We start from the raw sequence: 21,024 nt of genomic DNA on the forward strand, positions 1-21,024 counted from the left end.
GGGCACAATTTTGAGTGTTATATATAAAATTAAGCCAAAAAGGGTGCATGTAATTGTGTGTAACTGGCTCATATTCATATGAGATGGGCATGGGCAGGTCATGTGTGTTCTGACTATTCTAGTGCACTTTCTAGAACACAACCAGTTACGTGTGTGTGAAATGTTGCATTTAGGTGAGTGCATTTATTCTTGCCATAGACATGGCACAAGGGTTCTACCAAAGGTGCATAAATATTCTATAATATCAATTACATGTTTAATTACCAATACAGAATTTATACTTAGCACACAAAATTTAGGCATCCTTTCTCGAACTGAACCCCGACTGTCTACATACATTGTAGATTTAAAACTGAAAATATGCCATCTTTACTAAATAACTCTCTTTCTTTATTCAACTTTAATGTAGTAGCATTTTAATATTTACAGTACATTACAAAACTGGAAATTATTTCTGAGAATATTTATACCACATTACTAAATTATGATAGCCTAGTGGTTCAATTGCCTTATGGAGAAGCGTCAGCTACTATATTCTACTGTGATCAGTATATAAGGAGTAAGAAAACAAAAAAAAGTATGTATGTACTATTTCACCTCTTTTAAGTTTTTAGTTTTAAATATATTGTACATTCTGTAAGTAATCTATGTCTCCCGTTCCAAAAGCGACAACTGTGTGGAGGTCTTACCAATTAAAAAAAATAAAAGGGGGGGGGAAATTCTGTAAATGGTATCTAAAAAGATTGGTGCCTATAATATAGGCATCTATCCAGTAGTGTTGCGAGGATAGGAGGCGATGGCGCTCCTCTGCACCCTCCTCTCTGCCCCCCCCACGCTCCTTCTGCATCCCCCTTGCTCCTTTCCCACCCCAGGCCACACTTGCACCCTCCCCTTGTACCTTGCTAAATCTTCACCAACGCAAGCAGTTTCTTAAGGCTTGTGCTCATGCTGGCGTTGGCTTTCCCTCTGATGTCACTTCCTAGCCCCACGACCCAGAAGTGATTTCAGAAAGGAGCCAGGCCATTATGAGCAGCTGGCCAGTGAAGTTGCTCGTGCTGGCGAAGATTTAAAGAGGTATTGGTGGGAAGAGGGCACGAGCCTGGCATAGGGTGGTGGGGGTGGAGGGGTGCCAGTGCTCCCACCATGACAGCGGCCAGAGTGGTCCGCCCCCCCTTACTATGACACTGCATCTATATCTTGTCAATCAAACTTAGATGTCTATTACAGAATCACTCACAGCATAAAACTTAGGCATCTGTAATGTAATAATAATAATAACTTTATTCTTGTATACCGCAATACCACAAGCAGTTCAGAGCGGTTTACAGGGTAAGAGACTGTACATTTACAGCGAAGTTACATCGAAGTTACAGCATATTGGAAACAGTTCAGAGCGATTTAAACAATGCAGGTGTAGAGAATTAATTAACAATTATATGGTATAGACCGGTGGCAAATGCAAAGTGAACCAATCACTGTTGCTTGGGGGGTGCCAACCGGGGTGAAGGAGAGGGAAGGGTAGGGAGGAAGATGAAGTGGGGTGTTATTTTGGGTAGGGAGGGTGGGGGTTAGAGGAATTTGTCAAAGAGGTATGTTTTGAGAGATTTCCTGAAGGATTGATAAGTTGGGGCAAGAGAGATGAGAGTGGACAGGCAGGCATTCCATTTGCCAGCTTGGAAAGAGAGGGTTTTGTCGAAGAACCTTTTGTGGATGCATCCTTTTGGGGAGGGGTAGGCAAACAGGTGTACATTGCGTGTACAGTTAGAGCCTGGGAAGGTGAAGTGGTGTGACAGGTATATCGGGGCTGAGCTAGTTAGGGTTTTGAAGCAGAGGCAGGCGAATTTGAAGATGATCCTTGCTTCGAACGGTAGCCAGTGAAGTTTTCTGTAAAAAGGGCTGATATGGTCTGACTTTTTGAGCCCGTAGATGAGGCGGACGGCGGTGTTCTGGATAAGTCGTAGTCGTTTTATGGTTTTCTTGTATGAGCCCAGATATATGATGTTGCAGTAGTCCAGGGAGTTTAGGATTAGGGATTGGACCAGCAACCTGAAGGTGGGGAAATCGAAGTAATGTTTGATGGAGCGGAGTTTCCAGAGGGTGGAAAAGCATTTTTTGACTTGGGTGTTAGTGTGATCTTCTAAAGTGAGGCATCGATCTAAGATGACTCCGAGGATTTTTATAGTAGAGTTGATTGGATATGTTAAACCATTAAGTTGCAGGGTGGTGGACGTTAGTTTGTGGTTGGGGCTTGCAAGGAAGAACTTGGTTTTTTCTGGGTTTAATTTTAGTTTGAAGCGTGTGGTCCAGTTTTCAACCATAGTGAGGACAGTTGAGATGTATTGTTCAGTCTCGTGTGACAGTGAGGTGATGGGTAAGATGATTGTAATGTCATCTGCGTAAATATAGGATTTCAGGTTGCAGTTCGATAACATGTGTCCCAGTGATGCCATGTAGATGTTGAATAGTGATGGGGATAGTGGGGAGCCTTGGGGGACTCCGCAAGGGTTGCTCCATGAATGGGAGAAGGTTCCATCATTGTGTACTTGGTAGGTTCGATTTTTTAGGAAGCCTGTGAGCCAGGTTAGTACTTGTCCGGAGATGCCTATGGAGTCGAGGCAACTAATCAGAATGTCATGGTCTACTAGGTCGAAGGCACTGCTAAGGTCGAACTGGAGTAGCAGTGCGCTGTTTCCCAGTGAGAATAGTTGGAGGAGGTGATTGGTTAGTGAGGCTAGAACGGTTTCCGTACTGTAATTGGAGCGGAATCCAGACTGGGAGTCGTGAAGGATGTTGAATTTCTCTAGGTATGACGTGAGATTGCAGTTGACAAGGCCTTCCATAATTTTTAGGAAGAGAGGGATATTGGCTATGGGTCTGTAATTGGAGGTTACAGAGGGAGATTCCTTGGGGTTTTTGATTATTGGAGATACGAGGATGTGTCCAAGATCCCGTGGGAAGTGGCCAGTTGACATGCAGAGGGTGATCCAGTTGAAGAGTTCTGCTTTGAAGGGGAGGGGGGCAGTTTTCATGATGGATGGAGGACAGTTATCTAGTAGGCAGTTGGATTTGGAGTATTTTGAGTAAAGCTTGAGAAACAGGTTCCAGTCTGGGTTATTGAAGTGAGACCAGGTCATGTCTGCTGGTGAGCCATCATTTTCTGGAGAGGCTAGAAGGATATGTGGGTAAGTGCTAGTTGTTTTTGTGAGCGTTGTTTTCAAGTTGAGAATTTTGTTGGCGAAGTAGTCAGCTAGGTTTGTTGGGGAGGGTGGTAGATCAGTGGGGGGGCTTTTATGTGGGGCGGTGTCGAATAGGGAGTTGACTATTCTGAATAGTTTATTAGTGTTTAGAGATGGAGTGTTGATAAGTTGGGAGTAGTGCTTGTGGCGCTTTTCTCTAATCATTTTTTTGTATTCTGTAACTTTAATTCGCCATGAGTGTCTGTCCGTGTTTGTGCCTGTTTTGCACCAGGTTCTTTCCAGTTTGCGTACTTCACGTTTGAGGGTAAGTAGGTCTGCATCGAACCATTTGGCAGAGGAGCGGTGTTTTTTCTTGTAAAGTTTCAGAGGAGCAATGTCATTTAGGGTCTTATTGCTGAAATTGTTCCAGTCTGAGATGAAGTTAGGGTCAGGGTCTGGGATGGATGTTGGGTTGTAGTGGGACCAGAATTCTTCTGGGTTAAGTTGGCCTCTAGACCATTTTGTTGTTTCTTTGTGGATGGTTCTTGGTTGTTTTTTGGTTTGTTTTTTAAGCCAGTGTAATTTGAAATTGCAACGGAGGTGGTCAGACCAGGGGGTGGCGGACCAGTTTTCTTCTTTAAGGCTGATGCTGGGGGTTGAAGGGGTATTGGGGAGGAAAGAGATCAGATCTAGGTGATGGCCTTTGTCATGGGTTTTTGTGGGGGGTGGTTTAGAGAAGCCTAGGGATGTTAGGTAGGAGAGGAGATCGGCCACATTGGAATTCTCTTCCTGTTCAAGATGTAGATTGACGTCGCCTGCGAGGAGATTGTGAGTGCCCGCGACGGAATTTGTGAGGAGGTATTCATAGAAATCTTCTTTGGCTTGGTTCCATTTGCTGGGGGGGGAGTAAAATAGGGTGACAGTTAGGTTGTCTTTGCAGTCAGCTTTGGAGATTTTGCAGGAGAGGATTTCCAGAGCGTTGGTCAGTTTAGAATCGAGGATTTGGAACTGGAAGTGGTCACGGAGGATTATTGCTAGGCCTCCTCCTCTTCTAAAATTTCTTGATAATGGAATGATTTTGTAGTTTGGAGGGTTTTAAAGGCCTACATTATATGTGCCTAAGACTTTTAGAGAATCGCGCCTAGTGACACTTAATTCCTTCATCATCCCTAAACACACCTACTTTAGAGTTAGGCACCACTAGGTGCCATATGATAGGTGGCATCTTTTGAAGAATTGCATCTAAGAAGATAGGCACCTGTCACCCAATTAATTTTTAAAGATTTACAGCTCATAATTGAGGTCAATTTACTAATTAAATTAGGTGCCTAACTTTAGGTGCCTTTTATACAATTTCCCCCAAAATGCATACTTTTGGTTTCATATGTTTCCTAGTAAAGGCCCATCCAGCCCATCAGTTGCATTCATTATCAGTTATGATCATTGTAAATCAATAATCAAAGAATATTGCTAACAACAATCTACCTGCTAAATTCAACTTTGATGTCTTTCCCTCCCCCACTGACATCAGCACCTACTCTCATAGCATACAATATGAATATGGTATAAAACACACATACTTGATCCTGGACTATCTTTGCCATTTTTAGGACATAAACCCTATAAATCTGTCTGGTACTGGAGTTGCCATATAAGGACCAATACTGCCCATCACCGGCATCCATAAGGTCATTTAAGCTTTGTTGTGCTACCATCCTCTTTTCTATTTAGGAATCCTCTAGGTCTATCCCATCCATTTTTTTTTAATTCCTTCACTGTTTTTGTCTCCAGCACTTATATTGGTAGAGTATTCCAGGAATCCACCATCTCTGTGAAACAGTATTTCTTAATGTTACTCCTAAGCAGTGGCATAGTGAGGGGGAGGGGGCGGGGCGGGCCACCCTGGGCACCATGTTGGTGGCACCAGCACCCCTTCTACTTGCCACCCCCTCGCCTCTTCCCATTCCTCCCCTCCATTTGTGCCCTGCCTTCCCCCATACCTCTAGTTGAAGTTGTTGGGAGAGCCAATGGGTCATGAGGAGCAAATTGTTGACCGCCACGAGCAACAACTTCAACTAGAGCAGGGATCTCAAAGTCCCTCTTTGAGGGCCTTAATCCAGTCGGGTTTCAGGATTTCCCCAATGAATATGTATTGAAAGCAGTGCATGCACATAGATCTCATGCATAGAACTAGAGGTACAAGGGAAGGGGGGACACGCATGGTAGATGAGATTGGGGAAGGAGTGGGGGGGGCAGAAATGAGGACAGAGAGGGGCACCACCACCACGGGCGCCTCTCACCCTCGCTACACCACTGCTCCTAAGTCTATCACCCTGCAACCTCAATTCATGTCCTCTAGTTCTATCACTTCCCTGTCTCTGGAAAAGATTTGTATATTAATAAACTTTGAGTCATAAGAACATAAGAATTGCCGCTGCTGGGTCAAACCAGTGGTCCACCGTGCCCAGCAGTACACTCATGCAGCGGCCCTTAAGTCAAAGACCAGTGCCCTAACTGAGACTAGCCCTACCTGCGTACGTTCTGGTTCAGCAGGAACTTGTCTAACTCTGTCTTGAATCCCTGGAGGGTGTTTTCCCCTATAACAGCCTCCAGAAGAGCGTTCCAGTTTTCTACCACTCTCTGGGTGAAGAAGAACTTCCTTACATTTGAACGGAATCTATTCCCTTTTAATTTTAGAGAGTGCCCTCTCATTCTCTCTACCTTGGAGAAGGTGAACAACCTGTCTTTATCTACTAAGAACATAAGAACATAAGCAATGCCTCCGCCGGGTCAGACCATAGGTCCATCCTGCCCAGCAGTCCGTTCCCGTCTGAATCATTCGAAGGGGCCCCCTTGCCACCTTGGTTTCCCATTGAGTCCTATCTGTTTCGTACAACGAGTGGTGGGCACTTGGAATGCTCTCCCGGAAGAGGTTGTGATGGAGACTACTGTTCTGGGTTTCAAACGCAAGTTGGATTCATACCTTCTTGCTAATCATATTGAGGGATATGGGAAAACCGGGTCTCCATAAAGGAGTACCTAAATGGGCCTCCGCGTGTGCGGATCGCCGGACTAGATGGACCTAGGTCTGATCCGGAGAAGGCATTTCTTATGTTCTTATGTTCTTATCTTCCCATCGAAGTCCTAACCCTCTGGTCTTGCACATGCACGACCTGGTTGGGTTTCTATACTTATTACCTGGTTAACTTTCTATACCTGTGTTACATCCCAGCACCTCTCTCAGTATCCCACGATCCCTTTATCCCTCAGGAATCTGTCCAATCCCTGTTTGAATCCTTGTACCGTACTCTGCCTGATCACTTCCTCCGGTAGCGCATTCCAAGTGTCCACGACCCTTTGTGTGAAAAAAAACTTCCTTGCATTTGTTTTGAACCTATCTCCCTTCAGTTTCTCCGAATGCCCCCTCGTACCTGTCGACCCCTTCAGCCTGAAGAATCTGTCCCTATCCACCCTCTCTATGCCCCTCATGATCTTGAAGGTCTCTATCATATCTCCCCTGAGCCTCCTTTTTTCCAGAGAGAAGAGCCCCAGCCTATCCAACCTCTCGGCGTATGGGCAATGTTCCAGCCCTCTTACCAGTTTCGTTGCTCTCCTTTGGACTCTCTCAAGTACCGCCATGTCCTTCTTGAGGTATGGCGACCAATATTGAACGCAGTATTCCAGATGTGGACGCACCATCGCTCGATACAATGGCATGATGACTTCCCGCGTCCTGGTTGTTATGCCCCTCTTTATGATGCCCAGCATCCTGTTGGCTTTTTTCGAGGCTGCTGCGCACTGTGCAGATGGCTTCAGTGATGCATCCACCAGCACACCCAAGTCTCTCTCAAGACTGCTGTCTCCCAACAATGCCCCCCCCAATTTGTAGTTGAACAACGGGTTCTTTTTCCCTATATGCATGACCTTGCATTTTTCCACGTTAAAGCGCATTTGCCATTTGTTTGCCCAGTCTTCCAGCTTGCCCAGGTCCCTTTGCAGGTCCTCACACTCCTCCCTGGACCTAACTCTGCCGCACAGTTTGGTATCATCTGCAAATTTTATAACTTCGCACTTTGCCTCCTTTTCCAGGTCATTGATAAATATGTTGAAGAGTAACGGCCCCAGCACCGATCCCTGTGGCACACCGCTCGTGACTCCCCGCCAGTCAGAATATTGTCCCTTTACTCCGACCCTCTGCAGTCTACCCGACAACCAGTGCTCGATCCCCTCCCACCCCGTGGTTCCACAGCTACCTAAGCAGCCTTTCATGTGGTACCTTGTCGAAAGCCTTTTGAAAATCGAGGTAAATGATGTCTATAGGTTCCCCATTGTCCACCCAACTGCTTATTCCCTCAAAGAAGTACAGAAGGTTCGTTAAGCATGACCTTCCCTTACAGAATCCATGCTGGCTTGTTCTCAGTAGGCCATATCTCTCGATGTGCTCGCAAATACCGTCCTTGATCATAGCTTCCACCATCTTCCCTCTAATTGAAGTCAGGCTCACTGGCCTGTAGTTCTCGGGGTCACCCCTCGATCCCTTTTTGAAGATAGGTGTGACATTCGCCAATTTCCAGTCCTCTGGTACCTCTCCAGTTTTCAAGGATAGATTGCAAACATGTTGGATTGTGCCCGCTATTTCTTGTCTTAGTTCTTTCAGAACCCTTGGGTGGATCCCGTCCGGGCCCGACGATTTGCCGCATTTTAACCTGTCTATCTGTTTGAGGATATCCTCCTTACTTACCTCTATGTGTTCCAATTTTTCAGCCTGTTCCCCACTCATGAGCTCCTCTGAGTCCGGTATATTAGATGTGTCTTCTCTCGTGAAAACCGACGAGAAGAACGTGTTCAACCTCTCAGCTACCTCTTTATCCTCCTTAATCACTCCCTTCCTATCCCCATCGTCCAACGGCCCCACCTCCTCTCTCGCTGGTTGCTTCCCCTTTTCGTAACTAAATAATGCCTTGAAGTTTTTCGCCTCCCTGGCCAGCCCCTCATCGTATTTCCCTTTTGCTTTTCTAACCTCTCAGTGGCATTCCTTTTGGCATTTCCTGTGCGCCTGGTGATTTTCCTCCGTTGGGTCCTTTTTCCATCTCTGGAAGGATACTTTTTTGTCATTTATTGCCCTCTTTACTTCTGTTGAGATCCAAACCAGGTCCTTTGACCGCTTGTTCTTGCCGCCTTTCCTGAAACTGGGGACGTACATTCTTTGTGCTTCCTGCAGGGTGTCCCTGAATAGGGTCCAGGCGCTTCCTACAGCCTCCATCCTAAGGATGTTTCTGAGCTTCCTCCCCACCATTTCTCTCATAGCAACATAGTTCCCTTTCCTGAAGTTGAACGCAGTTGTTGCGGTCCTCCTTACTGTGGGTGTCCCCCTTTTTAATGTGAATCTGATCGCGTTGTGGTCACTGTTGCCTAGTGGTCCTCCCACTTCTACCCCTCTTGCAGGCCTCCCTAATCCGTTTAGGATGAGGTCAAGAGTAGCACTCCCTCGCATCGGTTCCCTGACTAGTTGCTCCATGAAGCAGTCCCTCACAGCTTCTACAAATCCTGTTTCCCTAGTGCAGTTGGAGTGACCCGTACTCCAGTCAATCCCCGGGTAGTTGAAGTCCCCCATCACTGTTACACTTCCAGTCCTGCATTCTTGTCTCAGTTCAGCTTCCAAATCGTGTCCGACTCCTTCCGGCGTACCAGGTGGGCGATAGTACAGCCCCAGTTTTATGCCTGCACCCTTGTTTCCCGGCAATTTGACCCATAGTGATTCCAGCCCCTCTGCCTTCTTTGGCATATCCATCCCGACCGAGTAGATAGAGTCCTTTATATATAGTGCTATGCCTCCCCCCTTCTTGTGGGTCCTGTCCCTCCTGTAGAGCTTGTACCCCGGCATCGCCACATCCCATTGATTCTCCTCTGTCCACCATGTTTCTGTAATTCCAATTATATCCAGGTCCTCCCCCTTGGCCACGACCTCTAGTTCACCCATCTTGGCCATGAGGCTTCTTGCATTTGCGTATAAGCACCGCAGGTCCCGTCGTTTTTCCTCCACCTCCATATTTACCTGGGCCGCCTCTCCTTGAATTTCGGGCAGTTCTCCTGTTCCCTGTGCTTCTGCTTTGCCCTCAGCCTTTACCCTCGTAGCTTTCGGTTTCCCCACATTCCCGCCACCCCACTCCCCCGCTTTTCCTCCGGGTTTTCTAGCCCTACCGGCTCCCTCCTGGGCTATCATCCCTTGAGCCTCCGTTTGATCCCCCTTGCCTTGTGGCACCCCTATATTGCCCTCAGCTTTCGCCCTTGTGCCACCCAGTCCCCCTGTGTCTCCATGTCCCTTAGTCTCCTCCCAGCAAGCTCCCTTTACCTGATGTTTCCCTCGCTGTCTGATCATAAGATCCACCGGTCTCTCTACTTCCTCCTTGCAGTCAGCCCGTTCAGCATCTGTTCTGGATACTGTTGTCCGAAGCGTCAACATCAGATCAGCTGTCGGCTTTCCCCCTCTCCTCAGTTTAAAGCCCTCTCGATCTCCTTCCTCACATTGGCTGCCAGTAGTCTAGTTCCCGCTGTGCTCAGGTGCAGGCCGTCCCGCCGGTAGAGCTTGCTCTTTCCCCAGAAGGACGTCCAGTTCCTCACAAAGTGGAAGCCCTCCTCCTGGCACCATCTCCTCAACCATGCATTCACAGCCTGGAGTTCTGCCTGCCTCTTTGCATCATTATCTTGAATCGAACAAAAGACCCGGCGTGGATAACCAAAACAGTGAAGGAAGCGATAGGCAATAAGAAAAATTCATTCAAGAAATGGAAAAAGGACAAATCTGAGGGGAACTGGAAAGAGCACAAGAAGTATCAAAAAGAATGTCACCGTGAGGTTCGGAAAGCTAAAAGAGAGTATGAAGAAAGGCTAGCCAGGGAAGCAAAAAATTTCAAACCGTTCTTCAGATATGTTAAAGGGAAGCAGCCAGCTAGAGAGGAAGTGGGACCGCTAGATGACGGAGACAGGAAGGGAGTGGTGAAGGAGGAGAAGGTAGTGGCAGAAAGGCTTAACATGTTCTTCTCGTCTGTATTTACTAATGAAAACACGTCCAACATGCCGGAACCTGAGCAATTCTTCAACGGAAGTCAAGCAGAAAAATTAACATTCATAGAAGTGAGCATTGAGGACGTTCGCAGGCAGATAGAAAAACTAAAAACTGACAAATCCCCGGGTCTGGAGGGCATACATCCAAGGGTTCTGAAGGAATTAAAGGAGGAGATAGCGGAACTACTGCAGCAAATTTGCAACTTATCCCTGAAAACAGGCGAGATCCCGGAGGATTGGAAGATAGCCAACGTTACGCCCATCTTTACAAAGGGATCAAGAGGTGATCCGGGAAACTACAGGCCAGTAAGCCTGACTTCAGTTCCTGGGAAAATGGCAGAAGCACTGATAAAAGAAAGCATTGATCAACATTTTGAAAAGCACGAACTTCTGATAGCCAGCCAGCATGGTTTCTGCAAGGGACGATCGTGCCAAACAAACTTATTGCACTTCTTTGAAGGGATTAACAAACAGATGGACAAAGGAGACCCCATTGACATCATATATCTAGATTTCCAAAAAGCCTTTGATAAGGTGCCCCATGAACGCCTACTCCGGAAACTAAAGAACCATGGGGTGGAAGGAGACGTACATAGATGGATCAGAAACTGGTTGGAGGGTAGAAAACAAAGGGTAGGAGTGAAGGGCCACTACTCCGACTGGAGGAGGGTCACGAGTGGTGTCCCGCAGGGCTCGGTGCTCGGGCCGCTACTATTTAATATCTTCATAAATGATCTAGAAACAGGGACGAAGTGCGAGATAATAAAATTTGCGGACGACACTAAACTATTTAATGGAGCTCGGACTACAGAGGAATGTGAAGAATTGCAAAGGGACTTGAACAAACTAGAAGATTGGGCGACGAGATGGCAGATGAAGTTCAACGTTGAGAAATGTAAGGTATTACATGTGGGGAGCAGAAACTCAAGGTACAACTATACAATGGGAGGGATATTATTGAATAAGAGTACCCAGGAAAGGGACTTGGGGTATTGGTGGACATGACAATGAAGCCGACGGCACAGTGTGCAGCGGCCGCTAAGAGAGCGAATAGAATGCTTGGTATAATCAAAAAGGGTATTACAGCCAGAACGAAAGAGGTTATCTTGCCGTTGTATCGGGCAATGGTGCGCCCGCATTTGGAGTACTGCGTCCAATATTGGTCGCCGTACCTTAAGAAGTCGAGAGGGTTCAGAGGAGAGCGACGCGTCTGATAAAAGGGATAGAAAACCTGTCATATGCTGAGAGATTGGAGAAGCTGGGTCTCTTTTCCCTGGAGAAGAGGAGACTTAGAGGGGATATGATAGAGACTTATAAGATCATGAAGGGCATAGAGAGAGTAGAGAGGGACAGATTCTTCAAACTTTCGAATAATAAAAGAACAAGAGGGCACTCGGAAAAGTTGATAGGAGACAGATTCAAAACAAATACTAGGAAGTTCTTTTTTACCCAACGTGTGGTGGACACCTGGAATGCGCTTCCAGAGGACGTGATTGGGCAGAGTACGGTACTGGGGTTCAAGAAAGGATTAGACAAATTCCTACTGGAAAAGAGGATAGAGGGGTATAGATAGATTACTGCACAGGTCCTGGACCTGCTGGGCCACCGCGTGAACGGACTGCTGAGCACGATGGACCTAGGGTCTGACCCAGCAGAGGCATTTCTTATGTTCTTATGTTTCAATCATGTCTCCTCTCAGTCTCCTCTTTTCAAGGGAGAAGAGGCCCAGTTTCTCTAATCTCTCGCTGTACAGCAACTCCTCCAGACCCTTAACCATTTTAGTCGCACTTTGGAGCGCAAATGGAAAAAATCTAAATCCCCCTCAGATAGACAGACCTGGAGGGTCAATATTAAACTTTACAATTCATTACTAAAAAAAGCCAGGAAGAATTTCTTCAGAGATAAAATCTCCAGATCTAACAACCAGATCAGTGCGTTGTTTAACATTTGGCGCTCCTTAACTACAAAAAAGGACCCATCCTTGCTCCCCTCGTCTCTATCAACCCTTGCAAAATTCTTCAATGAAAAGGTTACCACCCTAAGATGCTCCTTCCCACCTACAGTCTCCTACAACTCCCTAATCTCTACTGACCTCAACCCTTCCCTACCTGTCTCCAATCCCATTCCAGCCGACAGATCCTGGACCGTTTTTGAGCTTGTTTCCGAATTGCAAGTCTCCAAACTCTGCCTCAAGCTAAAAACTTGGATCCTTTCCCCTCCTACCTATTCAAGAATATCTCAACACAGGCCATCACTTCCCTCACCAAACTTATAAATGATGCTCTAACATCGGGCCTTTTCTCCTCCGAAATGGGACATATTGCACTAACCCCTCTACTGAAAAAGATCGACCTCGACCCCTCTATTCCCTCCAATTACCGTCCAATAGCAAATATCCCTCTCCTAACCAAGATGTTAGAATCCATCATATCCACTCAACTCTCATCCTACCTAGAAAGATTCTCTATTCTCCTAACCACCAATTCGGCTTCAGACCCAACTTCTGCACCGAATCCCTATTAGCCTCACTAATCTCTAAGGTACAACAACTTCATTCTCACAACAAATTCGCTGTACTTCTACAATTTGACCTCTCCGCAGCTTTGGACGTCGTCCATCATGATATCCTAATCTTCCAACTCTCTGAAATAGGCATAAGTTCCACAGTCCTAGACTGGTTCTCGAAATTCCTATGCTTACGCTCCTACACCATTAACATAAACGGTTCTTCATCCCCTCCCTGGAAGCCGATATGTGGAGTCCCGCAAGACTCACCCCTCTCTCCTATCCTTTTCAATATTTACATGTCCTCTTTGAAACTCCTTCATCTATCCCCCCTGGAAACTCTCTACACCTATGCTGATGATATCCTCATCTTCCTTGAGACCAACTCGAACCTCACTAACCTCGCTGAGAACATATCCGCATGTATAATGAACCTTCAATCCTGGGCACATTCTGTACAAATGAAATTGAACGAGTCCAAAACTACTCTGGCTCGGCCCAATATTAGGTCATTTACCCACCTCCATCCCATTATCTTCCGGCTCCACTCTTCAGCTTGAGTTTTCAAGCACAGTCCTTAGCATCATCATAGACTCCTCTCTCTCCTTCAATGACCACCTCAACTTCTTGGTAAAAAAATGCTTCTTTAGTCTTCATATGCTGAGGAAAGTGAGATCGTACTTTCATCATTCTCACTTTGTTGTCCTTGTTCAATCCACCATCCTCTCTAGACTGGATTATTGCAACTCCATCTATTTAAGCCTAACTAAAAAAAACTCCATAGACTTCAGCTAATCCAGAACGCCGCGGCCAAGCTTATTTTCACTAAAGGCAAGTTCGACCACATCTCCCCACTCCTGTCCAAACTTCACTGGCTCCCAGTTCACTCCAGAGTCCTCTTTAAATGTGCCTGTTTAGCTTTCAAGATCCTACATGGCATCCTCCCTCCCGTTATCCCACTCTTCTGGAACTCCTCTAATCCTAATTCCACTAGATCCTCCCAAAAACTGAAACTATCATTCCCCTCTGCAAAAGGTATATCCCGCGTAGGAAAACTAGGAACATCCCTCCCCTTTAGAACCACAGAACTCTGGAACAATCTCACATCCCCGCTCAGAATTTCAAGCTCCCTCCAATCCTTCCGCAAACACCTGAAAACTTGGCTCTTTTCAAAAATCTAACACCTCCCGCTCTTTGGTACCCTGTCCCTCTTTATCTTCCTAGCTCCTTTCCTATAACCCTTCATTGTAGCTCCTTTTCAACCTAACCCTGTAAACCGTGCCGAGCTCTACGCTTGTGGAGATGGTGCGGTATACAAACCTAAGGTTTAATTTAGTTTCTCTGGACGCTTTTGAATAGTACTGTGTCCTTCATGTACAGCGACCAGTGTACACTCATCTTACCAATTTCAAGGTTGTTTATAAATATGTTGAAGAGCACGGGTCCAAGCACCGAATCCCGCGGCACTCCACTCGTGACGCTTTTCCAGTCGGAGTATTGTCCATTGACCCACTCTCTGTTTCCTGTCCGCAAGCCAGTTTTTAATCCATGTGGGTATTTCACCCTTGATTCCATGACTCACAATTTTTCGAAGTAGTCGTTCATGTGGAACCTTGTCGAACGCCTTCTGAAAATCCAGATATACGATGTCGACCGGGTCACCCTTGTCTAACTGCCTGTTTATTCCCTTGAAGAAGTGCAGCAAGTTCGTCAAACAAGATCTTCCTTTGCTGAAGCCATGCTGGCTGGTCCTCATCAGATTGTGTTTGTCAAGGTGATCAATGATGCGGTTCTTTTTCAGCGCCTCTACCATCTTTCTCGGTACCGAGGTCAGACTCACCGGTCTGTAATTTCCCGGGATCTCCACTCGAACCTTTCTTGAAGATCGGTGTAACATTTGCGGGATCCGGAAGGTTCGCCCCCCACATTTCGCCCCCAGCAATTCGCCCCTCACATTTCGCCCCCGCACATTTTGCCCCCCGGATGTTTCACCCCCACACATTTCGCCCCCGCACATTTCGCCCCCCCGGATGTTTCGCCCCCACACATTTCGCCCCCGCACATTTCGCCCCCGCACATTTCGCCCCTGAGCGTTGGATTATGTGTACTGCACATTTCGCCCCTGAGCGTTCCTCCGTTCTCTCTCTCTCACTCTAACTTTGTCTCCCTTCCCACCTCCCCTTTCTGGTCTGAGTCATTCTTTTCCTCTCTTTATCTTTCCCCTACCCCACCCCCAATTGTAGGTCCAGCATCTGTTCCTTCCCACCCTCTTTTCTGGTATGGGTCACTTTCTCTCCTCCCCTCCCCACTGCCTCTTACCCTCACTTACCCGAAGCAGTAGTGGCAGCCTGTGAGCAGAGGCAGTGCCGTAAACAGGCTGCTTTCGGCCAGCCCTGGCAGGGCCTTTCCTCTGCCATGTTAGTCCTGACAACACCCACTCCCTCCCTCTGGCCCCCGAAACTAGGTTGTGCTTGTGGTGATGCCTCTTCACCCCGTGCTGCTTCCTCGACCCAGGAGAGGGGGACAGCGGCGGGGTCGGGGGAGACGGGGCTGGGGACGGAGACCCCTCTTCCTGCTCCAGCATAGGCACCGATTCCCTCTGGAGCCCGCCCCGGCGGCAGCACCGCCGTCCATGGCAGGCTGCCAAGCGGGCACTCGCAGGCGGAGCAGCAGCCGCCGCCGCCGCCTTCAGGACAGGGAGCACACGATCACCATTTCCGTCCCCCCCCTCAGCCCCGGCAAAGCACACAAGAAAGCCCCCACCCCACCGGGGATCGCGGAGGGGCCCAGGCAGTGAAACAGGTGAGACGGCAGCAACTAAGCTCATGTTCCCTTTCGGCGGACCTGCGGCTCGTCGGAGGCGCGCGGCGTACGCTCGCGGGACGCTGTCTCGCTCTGGCCCAAGCCCCGATCCCCCTTCATGTCCTAGCGGATCGCGGACGAAAAAGGGGAAAGCCCGGGGGCGGGGCCAGACTTCGACTCCCTCCCCCCCTTGGCTTTGCTCGCGCACACCAGCAGCTGGACTGAGGGCCCGTGAGGTAAGGATTTGCGCGGGAGGGGGGGGGGGTGATGAGCATTTCACTTTCATTGCGGAAACTCATTGGTGGGGGAAAAAAAGTATTAGAAAAAACCTGGACATATGGTCAAGGGTTTGGAAAAATGAATTAGCTGCTCTGTAAAACTGTTAGTTGGTTGGCACAAACTCTGGTAACTGCCAAACAAGAAAGAAACTTAGGAAATGAACCGACGGTTTCCAATTAGTGTATAACAGCAGCAGAAAAAGTTATCAGCAGGATAAAGAAGGAAATATTGTTCTTGAGCACGTCATCGGTGAGCACTGTGTTCAGTTCTGAAATTCACACCTTTATAAGGAAATGGAGAGGACAGAAACGGCTCAGAGGAGCCTGGAATAGTATTCAGCTTGCAATATGCACAAAGAAGCTTAAGGAATTCAAGATGTACTTGCCAGATGAAAGAAAAAGAGGGTGTTTAATGATGGAAACATTCAAATATAAAGCGGACGAAAAAGGGGAAAGCCCGGGGGCGGGGCCAGACTTCGACTCCCTCCCCCCCTTGGCTTTGCTCGCGCACACCAGCAGCTGGACTGAGGGCCCGTGAGGTAAGGATTTGCGCGGGAGGGGGGGGGGGTGATGAGCGCTCCGAGACGGATTTCTTTTTCCCCTCAAAGGCAGGGGCGAAATGTGCGGGGGCGAAATGTGCGGGGGCGAAATGTGTGGGGGCAAAACATCCGGGGGGCGAAATGTGTGGGGGCGAAACTTCCGGGGGCGAAACATACCTGGGGGCGAAATGTGGGGGGCGAAATGTGAGGGGCGAATTGCTGGGGGCGAAATGTGGGGGGCGAAACTTCCGCAAACCAACATTTGCCACTTTCCAGTCTTCGGAATCCTTCCTGATTTGATCGACAGATTGGCTATTAGTTGAAGCAGTTCAGCTATAGCCCCTTTCAGTTCCTTGATTACCCTCGGATGGATGCCATACAGTCCCGGGGATTTATCATTTTAAGCTTATCAATCTGCCTGCATACCTCTTCTAGACTGGCATCAACCCTGTCAGTTTCCCGTCTTCATTTCCTACGTATAGCTTGTCGGCTTCCGGGTATGTTGTGTATATCCTCTTCAATAAATACAGATTCAAAAAATGTGTTCAGTTTGTCAGCGATGGCTTTGTCCTCCTTTAGCACTCCCTTTATTCCATGGTCATTCAGCGGCCCCACCGCTTCCTTCGCGGGTTGTTTCCCCTTAATATATTGAAAGAATGGCTTGATGTTTTTTGCTTCCTTGGCTATATTTTCCTCATAGTATCTTTTGGCCCCTCTTACCACCTTATGGCACCTGCTTTGATGATGTTTGTGCTTTTTCTAGTTTTCTTCCGTTTTTGACCTTTTCCATTCCTTAAACAAAGTCTTCTTGCCTCTGATTGCTTCCTTCACCGCTACAGTGAGCCACGACGGTTCCTTGTTCTTTTTTCTCTTGGATCCCTTGTTGATACGCGGTATATATAGATTTTGTGCCTTGGTGACTGTGTCCTTAAAAAGGGACCATGCTTGCTCTAGCGTTTTTACAGTGCTTATCCTCTTCTTAATCTTCTTCCCTACCATGAGTCTCATCCCCTCGTAATTCCCTTTTCGGAAGTTCAGTGCCGTGGCTGTCGTTCTGGATTGATGTTTTGCCCCTATGTCCAGGTTGAAGCGGTCCATATTGTGATCACTGTTTCCCAGCGTCCCTTCTACTTCTACTTGCACCAGTCCTTGTAGTCCATTTAGAATTAAGTCCAGAATTGCATTTCCTCTTGTATTTTCCTTGACAAGTTGTTCCAGGAAGCAGTCACCTACAGCATCCAGGAACTTGGTCTCCCTACTGCAGCCAGAGGTGCCTAGGTTACAGTCTATCCCCGGATAATTGAAGTCACCCATGATAACTGCATTGCCTCCCTTGCAGTTGCGTTTAATCTTGTCCGTCATTTCTCCATCAATTTCTTTGGACTGCCCTGGGAGTCGGTAGTAGATGCTGATCTTCGTTTCCATTCCATTTGTTCCTGGAATTTTGACCCATAGAGACTCTACCTTATTTTTCATTTCCGGCATGTTCTCTCTGGTAAACTCAATTCCCTCTTTGATGTATAGGGCAATACCCCCACCTTTTTGACTTACTCTATCTCTGTGGTATAGCTTGTATCCTGGTAGCACAGTGTCCCAGACGTTTTCCCCCTTCTACCATGTTTCTGTGATGCCGATGATGTCAAGGTTATCTTTTTGTGCCATAACTTCCAATTCCCTCATCTTATTCCTTAGGTTCCTTGAGTTTGTGTACATACACTTAAGTTTGCCGCCTGTACTTTCTTACATTTCCTTCCCTCTTGTGTCCCTTTTAATCTGTCAGGATTTCTGTCTTGCCTATGATATTGTGAGTCTTCCCCACTATCTTCCTGCACGGTATTCTCTGGGTATACGGGTTCCCGAACCATCGACTCTTGGTCGACTGTCTGCTTTCCCCTTCTTCCTAGTTTAAAAACTTCTCAATTTCTCTCTTGATGTTGCTTGCAAGTAGCCTCGTTCCGTCTCCACTGAAGTGGAGTCCATCCTTCCTGAATAGCTTGCTCTTCCCCCAGAACGTCGTCTAGTTGCGCACAAAAGTGAATCCTTCTTCCTCACACCAGCGCCCCATCCATGCATTGACTGCTTGCAGCTCCGTCTGCCTCTTCTTGTCATCCCTGGGTACCGGCGTTCTGGTCTTCAGATTCCCTCCTAGCATCCGGAACTGGTCCTTCAATCCTTCCCTGCTATAGTTCCTGTTGCTCATGTTGTTTGTCCCCACGTGGATCACCACTGTCGTATCTTCCTCTTCCATGCTGTCGATGATCCTGTCAATGCGGCTCACTATATCTTCTATCTGAAAGTCCCTCTCTTGATCCATGCATCTCAACTTCTCACCCCTAACACATATAACTCCTTTAGATTTCTATTCCCCAAGTGTATTTTTTTGCGCTTCTTCTGCTTAAATTTTAACTGACAACCATTAGACCATTCTTCTAATATTTGTAGATCACTTATGCTGACCAGGGTATCTACTCTGTTGTAAATCTTCATGTCATCTGTAAAAATGAAAACTTTTCCTTCTAACCCTTCAGCAATGTTACTCACAAATTTATGAAACAGAATTGGATCCTGTGGCAGCATGCCTGGCGAACAGACTAGGAACCCCACAAACACAGGGTGCAGTGTAAATCAAAAGAAAACTTTATTGCTGTCACAGGCTTAAGGCTTAACATTAATAATGGGTGCAAGTTTCCATGGCGTCTTTGGTGGTTTATATGCCCTTTTCAATCCAGCTTTACCAGCCTTTAAGCCTTGTCATTTGAAGAGTCTCTCAATGAGCGCCATCTACTGGGCCGACCCCTGAGGAAGGCTTCTTGAATGCCAAACTGTTGTAACTTCTGCAAGACCATATCTCAAGTTAAAGCCAGTGAATCAACTCTTGGGTGTGAGCTTTGTCATTATAAATTCACTTTTTTTTCTTTTTCACATCAAGCACAAATGCAAAATTTTAGCTTCCAGGCAACAAGTTGTTCTCTGTTAAGATAGTTTTACAACAGGTTGCCTGAACTGTATGACAGGTATGTTCATTAAGGGGAGAAGTTATCGATATTGGCTTCTAAGTCAGGTTATTTTATCACAGGGTCTCATTGCATAAAATGGGGATCCTGTGCTTAAAGAACCTTAACAGTAGCCCACACTGATAACAACCCCCTCTCAAGCTGCATCAGTTCTCTAAACTAAAGTGCATGCATATAGTTCCTTGAAATTTACCCCACAGAGAGTTCACATACATATATGTACCTGCTATTTCACACATACAAATTCTTGGTTTGTTTGCATATTTTATTAAAGTACCATATGCTCTTAAACAGTAACACTTTCTCAAGCCATCTCCCTACTTTGAGCTCCTCAGTTCAGATTAGATAAACCTATGCACTTGCAAGCTATATGCCCATAGGTTTGAGCATATATTGTCCTGGCAGTTTTTTAAATGGCAATATGAGCACATAAAAAACTGCTTTACCTGCCCTTTTAACATTTTCCTCCTTCTATGAACATGAATAATCAGTAGTAGGATAGTTCTTTCATTACTGTTTCCAAACGCTGTTTTCCTCTTCCTAAGTCTACTGATAAAATGTGCTAAAAATACCTTTATCAGAAATGTAGTGACAGTGAATGGGAGACAAGCTCCGATGAGGAACAGAGCATCACTACAAGAATTATTCGACGTCGAGTGATTCTCAAGGTATCCAGTGTTTCCTGTTTTAGTCTTTGTGTTTGCATGGATTGATTCTTGGAGTGCAGTACAAACGTAGAAATTAACATATCTTAGCTTTCTTAAAATATAGTGTTTTCCATTCCTCATATGTTTTTGTGATTAATTAAATATGATAAAATATAGCACCTGGCAGGATTTTGTCACAAACCTACTGTAATAGCACCATTAAACACACATTAAAATAGGGGTTTCCAAGGCCTGTCGCCAAGCGCCACAAACAGGCTTAGTTTTCAAAATGGCCACAGTGAATATTTATGTGATGATCCTGCATACGGTTGGCTCAAGAACTGGATTGATTTGCAAATTGTGATTGAACTGAAAATCGTAAACAGGGCTGAGAACGTCCCTACCTTAGGAGTTATAGAGCTGATATTTGGCAGGAACAAAGTTGCTTAACATTAATGGGATCATGCTTTATCCCATTAAGTCAGATCACTGTATATGCAGTCCTAAACTTATACAGATAAATTATCCACTTCAGTTTAGGAAAGATTTAAGAGTTTCTGTTAACTCAATAGGGATGAATAGCAATGAAATCCAATTACTTTTTAGCATTACTCTCAGAATACCTCTAGTCCCTTCCAAAATTAACCAAGGAGGACAATGGTCTTCATTGCAGGGCCTGCGAACCATTGGTGGCCCTCAGAGACCTCTTAGGTGGCCCATACAGCCTGTCTGGAATTCCATCCCTCCTCAGCAGGACCCAGTACTTTTTCACTCTTCTTGTTCCCAGCAACGTTGCACTCTCACTCTCTGGGCCGCAGGCAGCGTTAGTGAATTAAATATGCTGCCTTCAGTGACCTTGGAAGCTTTCCCTCTGCTATAGCTTCCTGTCCCTGAATAGGTAGGAAGCTGTAGCAAAAGGAAAGCTTCTAGGGCTGCCGAAGGCAGTGAGTTTACTTCACTCATGCTGCCTGTGGCCCAAAGAGTGAGGGTGCAGCACT

At 46.6% G+C, this 21,024-nt stretch overlaps 1 protein-coding gene across 4 annotated transcripts in view; it reads left to right on the top strand.

The window, feature by feature from the left end:
* Positions 1 to 21,024, top strand: part of ANK3 (ankyrin 3) — a 972,780-nt gene that overhangs the window by 909,781 nt on the left and 41,975 nt on the right. For all 4 annotated transcript variants that reach the window (XM_033941649.1, XM_033941646.1, XM_033941647.1 and 1 more), the window contains one exon: positions 19,961 to 20,047. In XM_033941649.1, coding sequence (XP_033797540.1) covers positions 19,961 to 20,047 — 87 coding nt within the window. The remainder of the gene's footprint in view (positions 1 to 19,960; positions 20,048 to 21,024) is intronic.

This window comes from Geotrypetes seraphini, chromosome 4 (assembly GCF_902459505.1).
Source record: "Geotrypetes seraphini chromosome 4, aGeoSer1.1, whole genome shotgun sequence".
NCBI classification, from domain to species: Eukaryota; Metazoa; Chordata; class Amphibia; order Gymnophiona; family Dermophiidae; genus Geotrypetes; species Geotrypetes seraphini.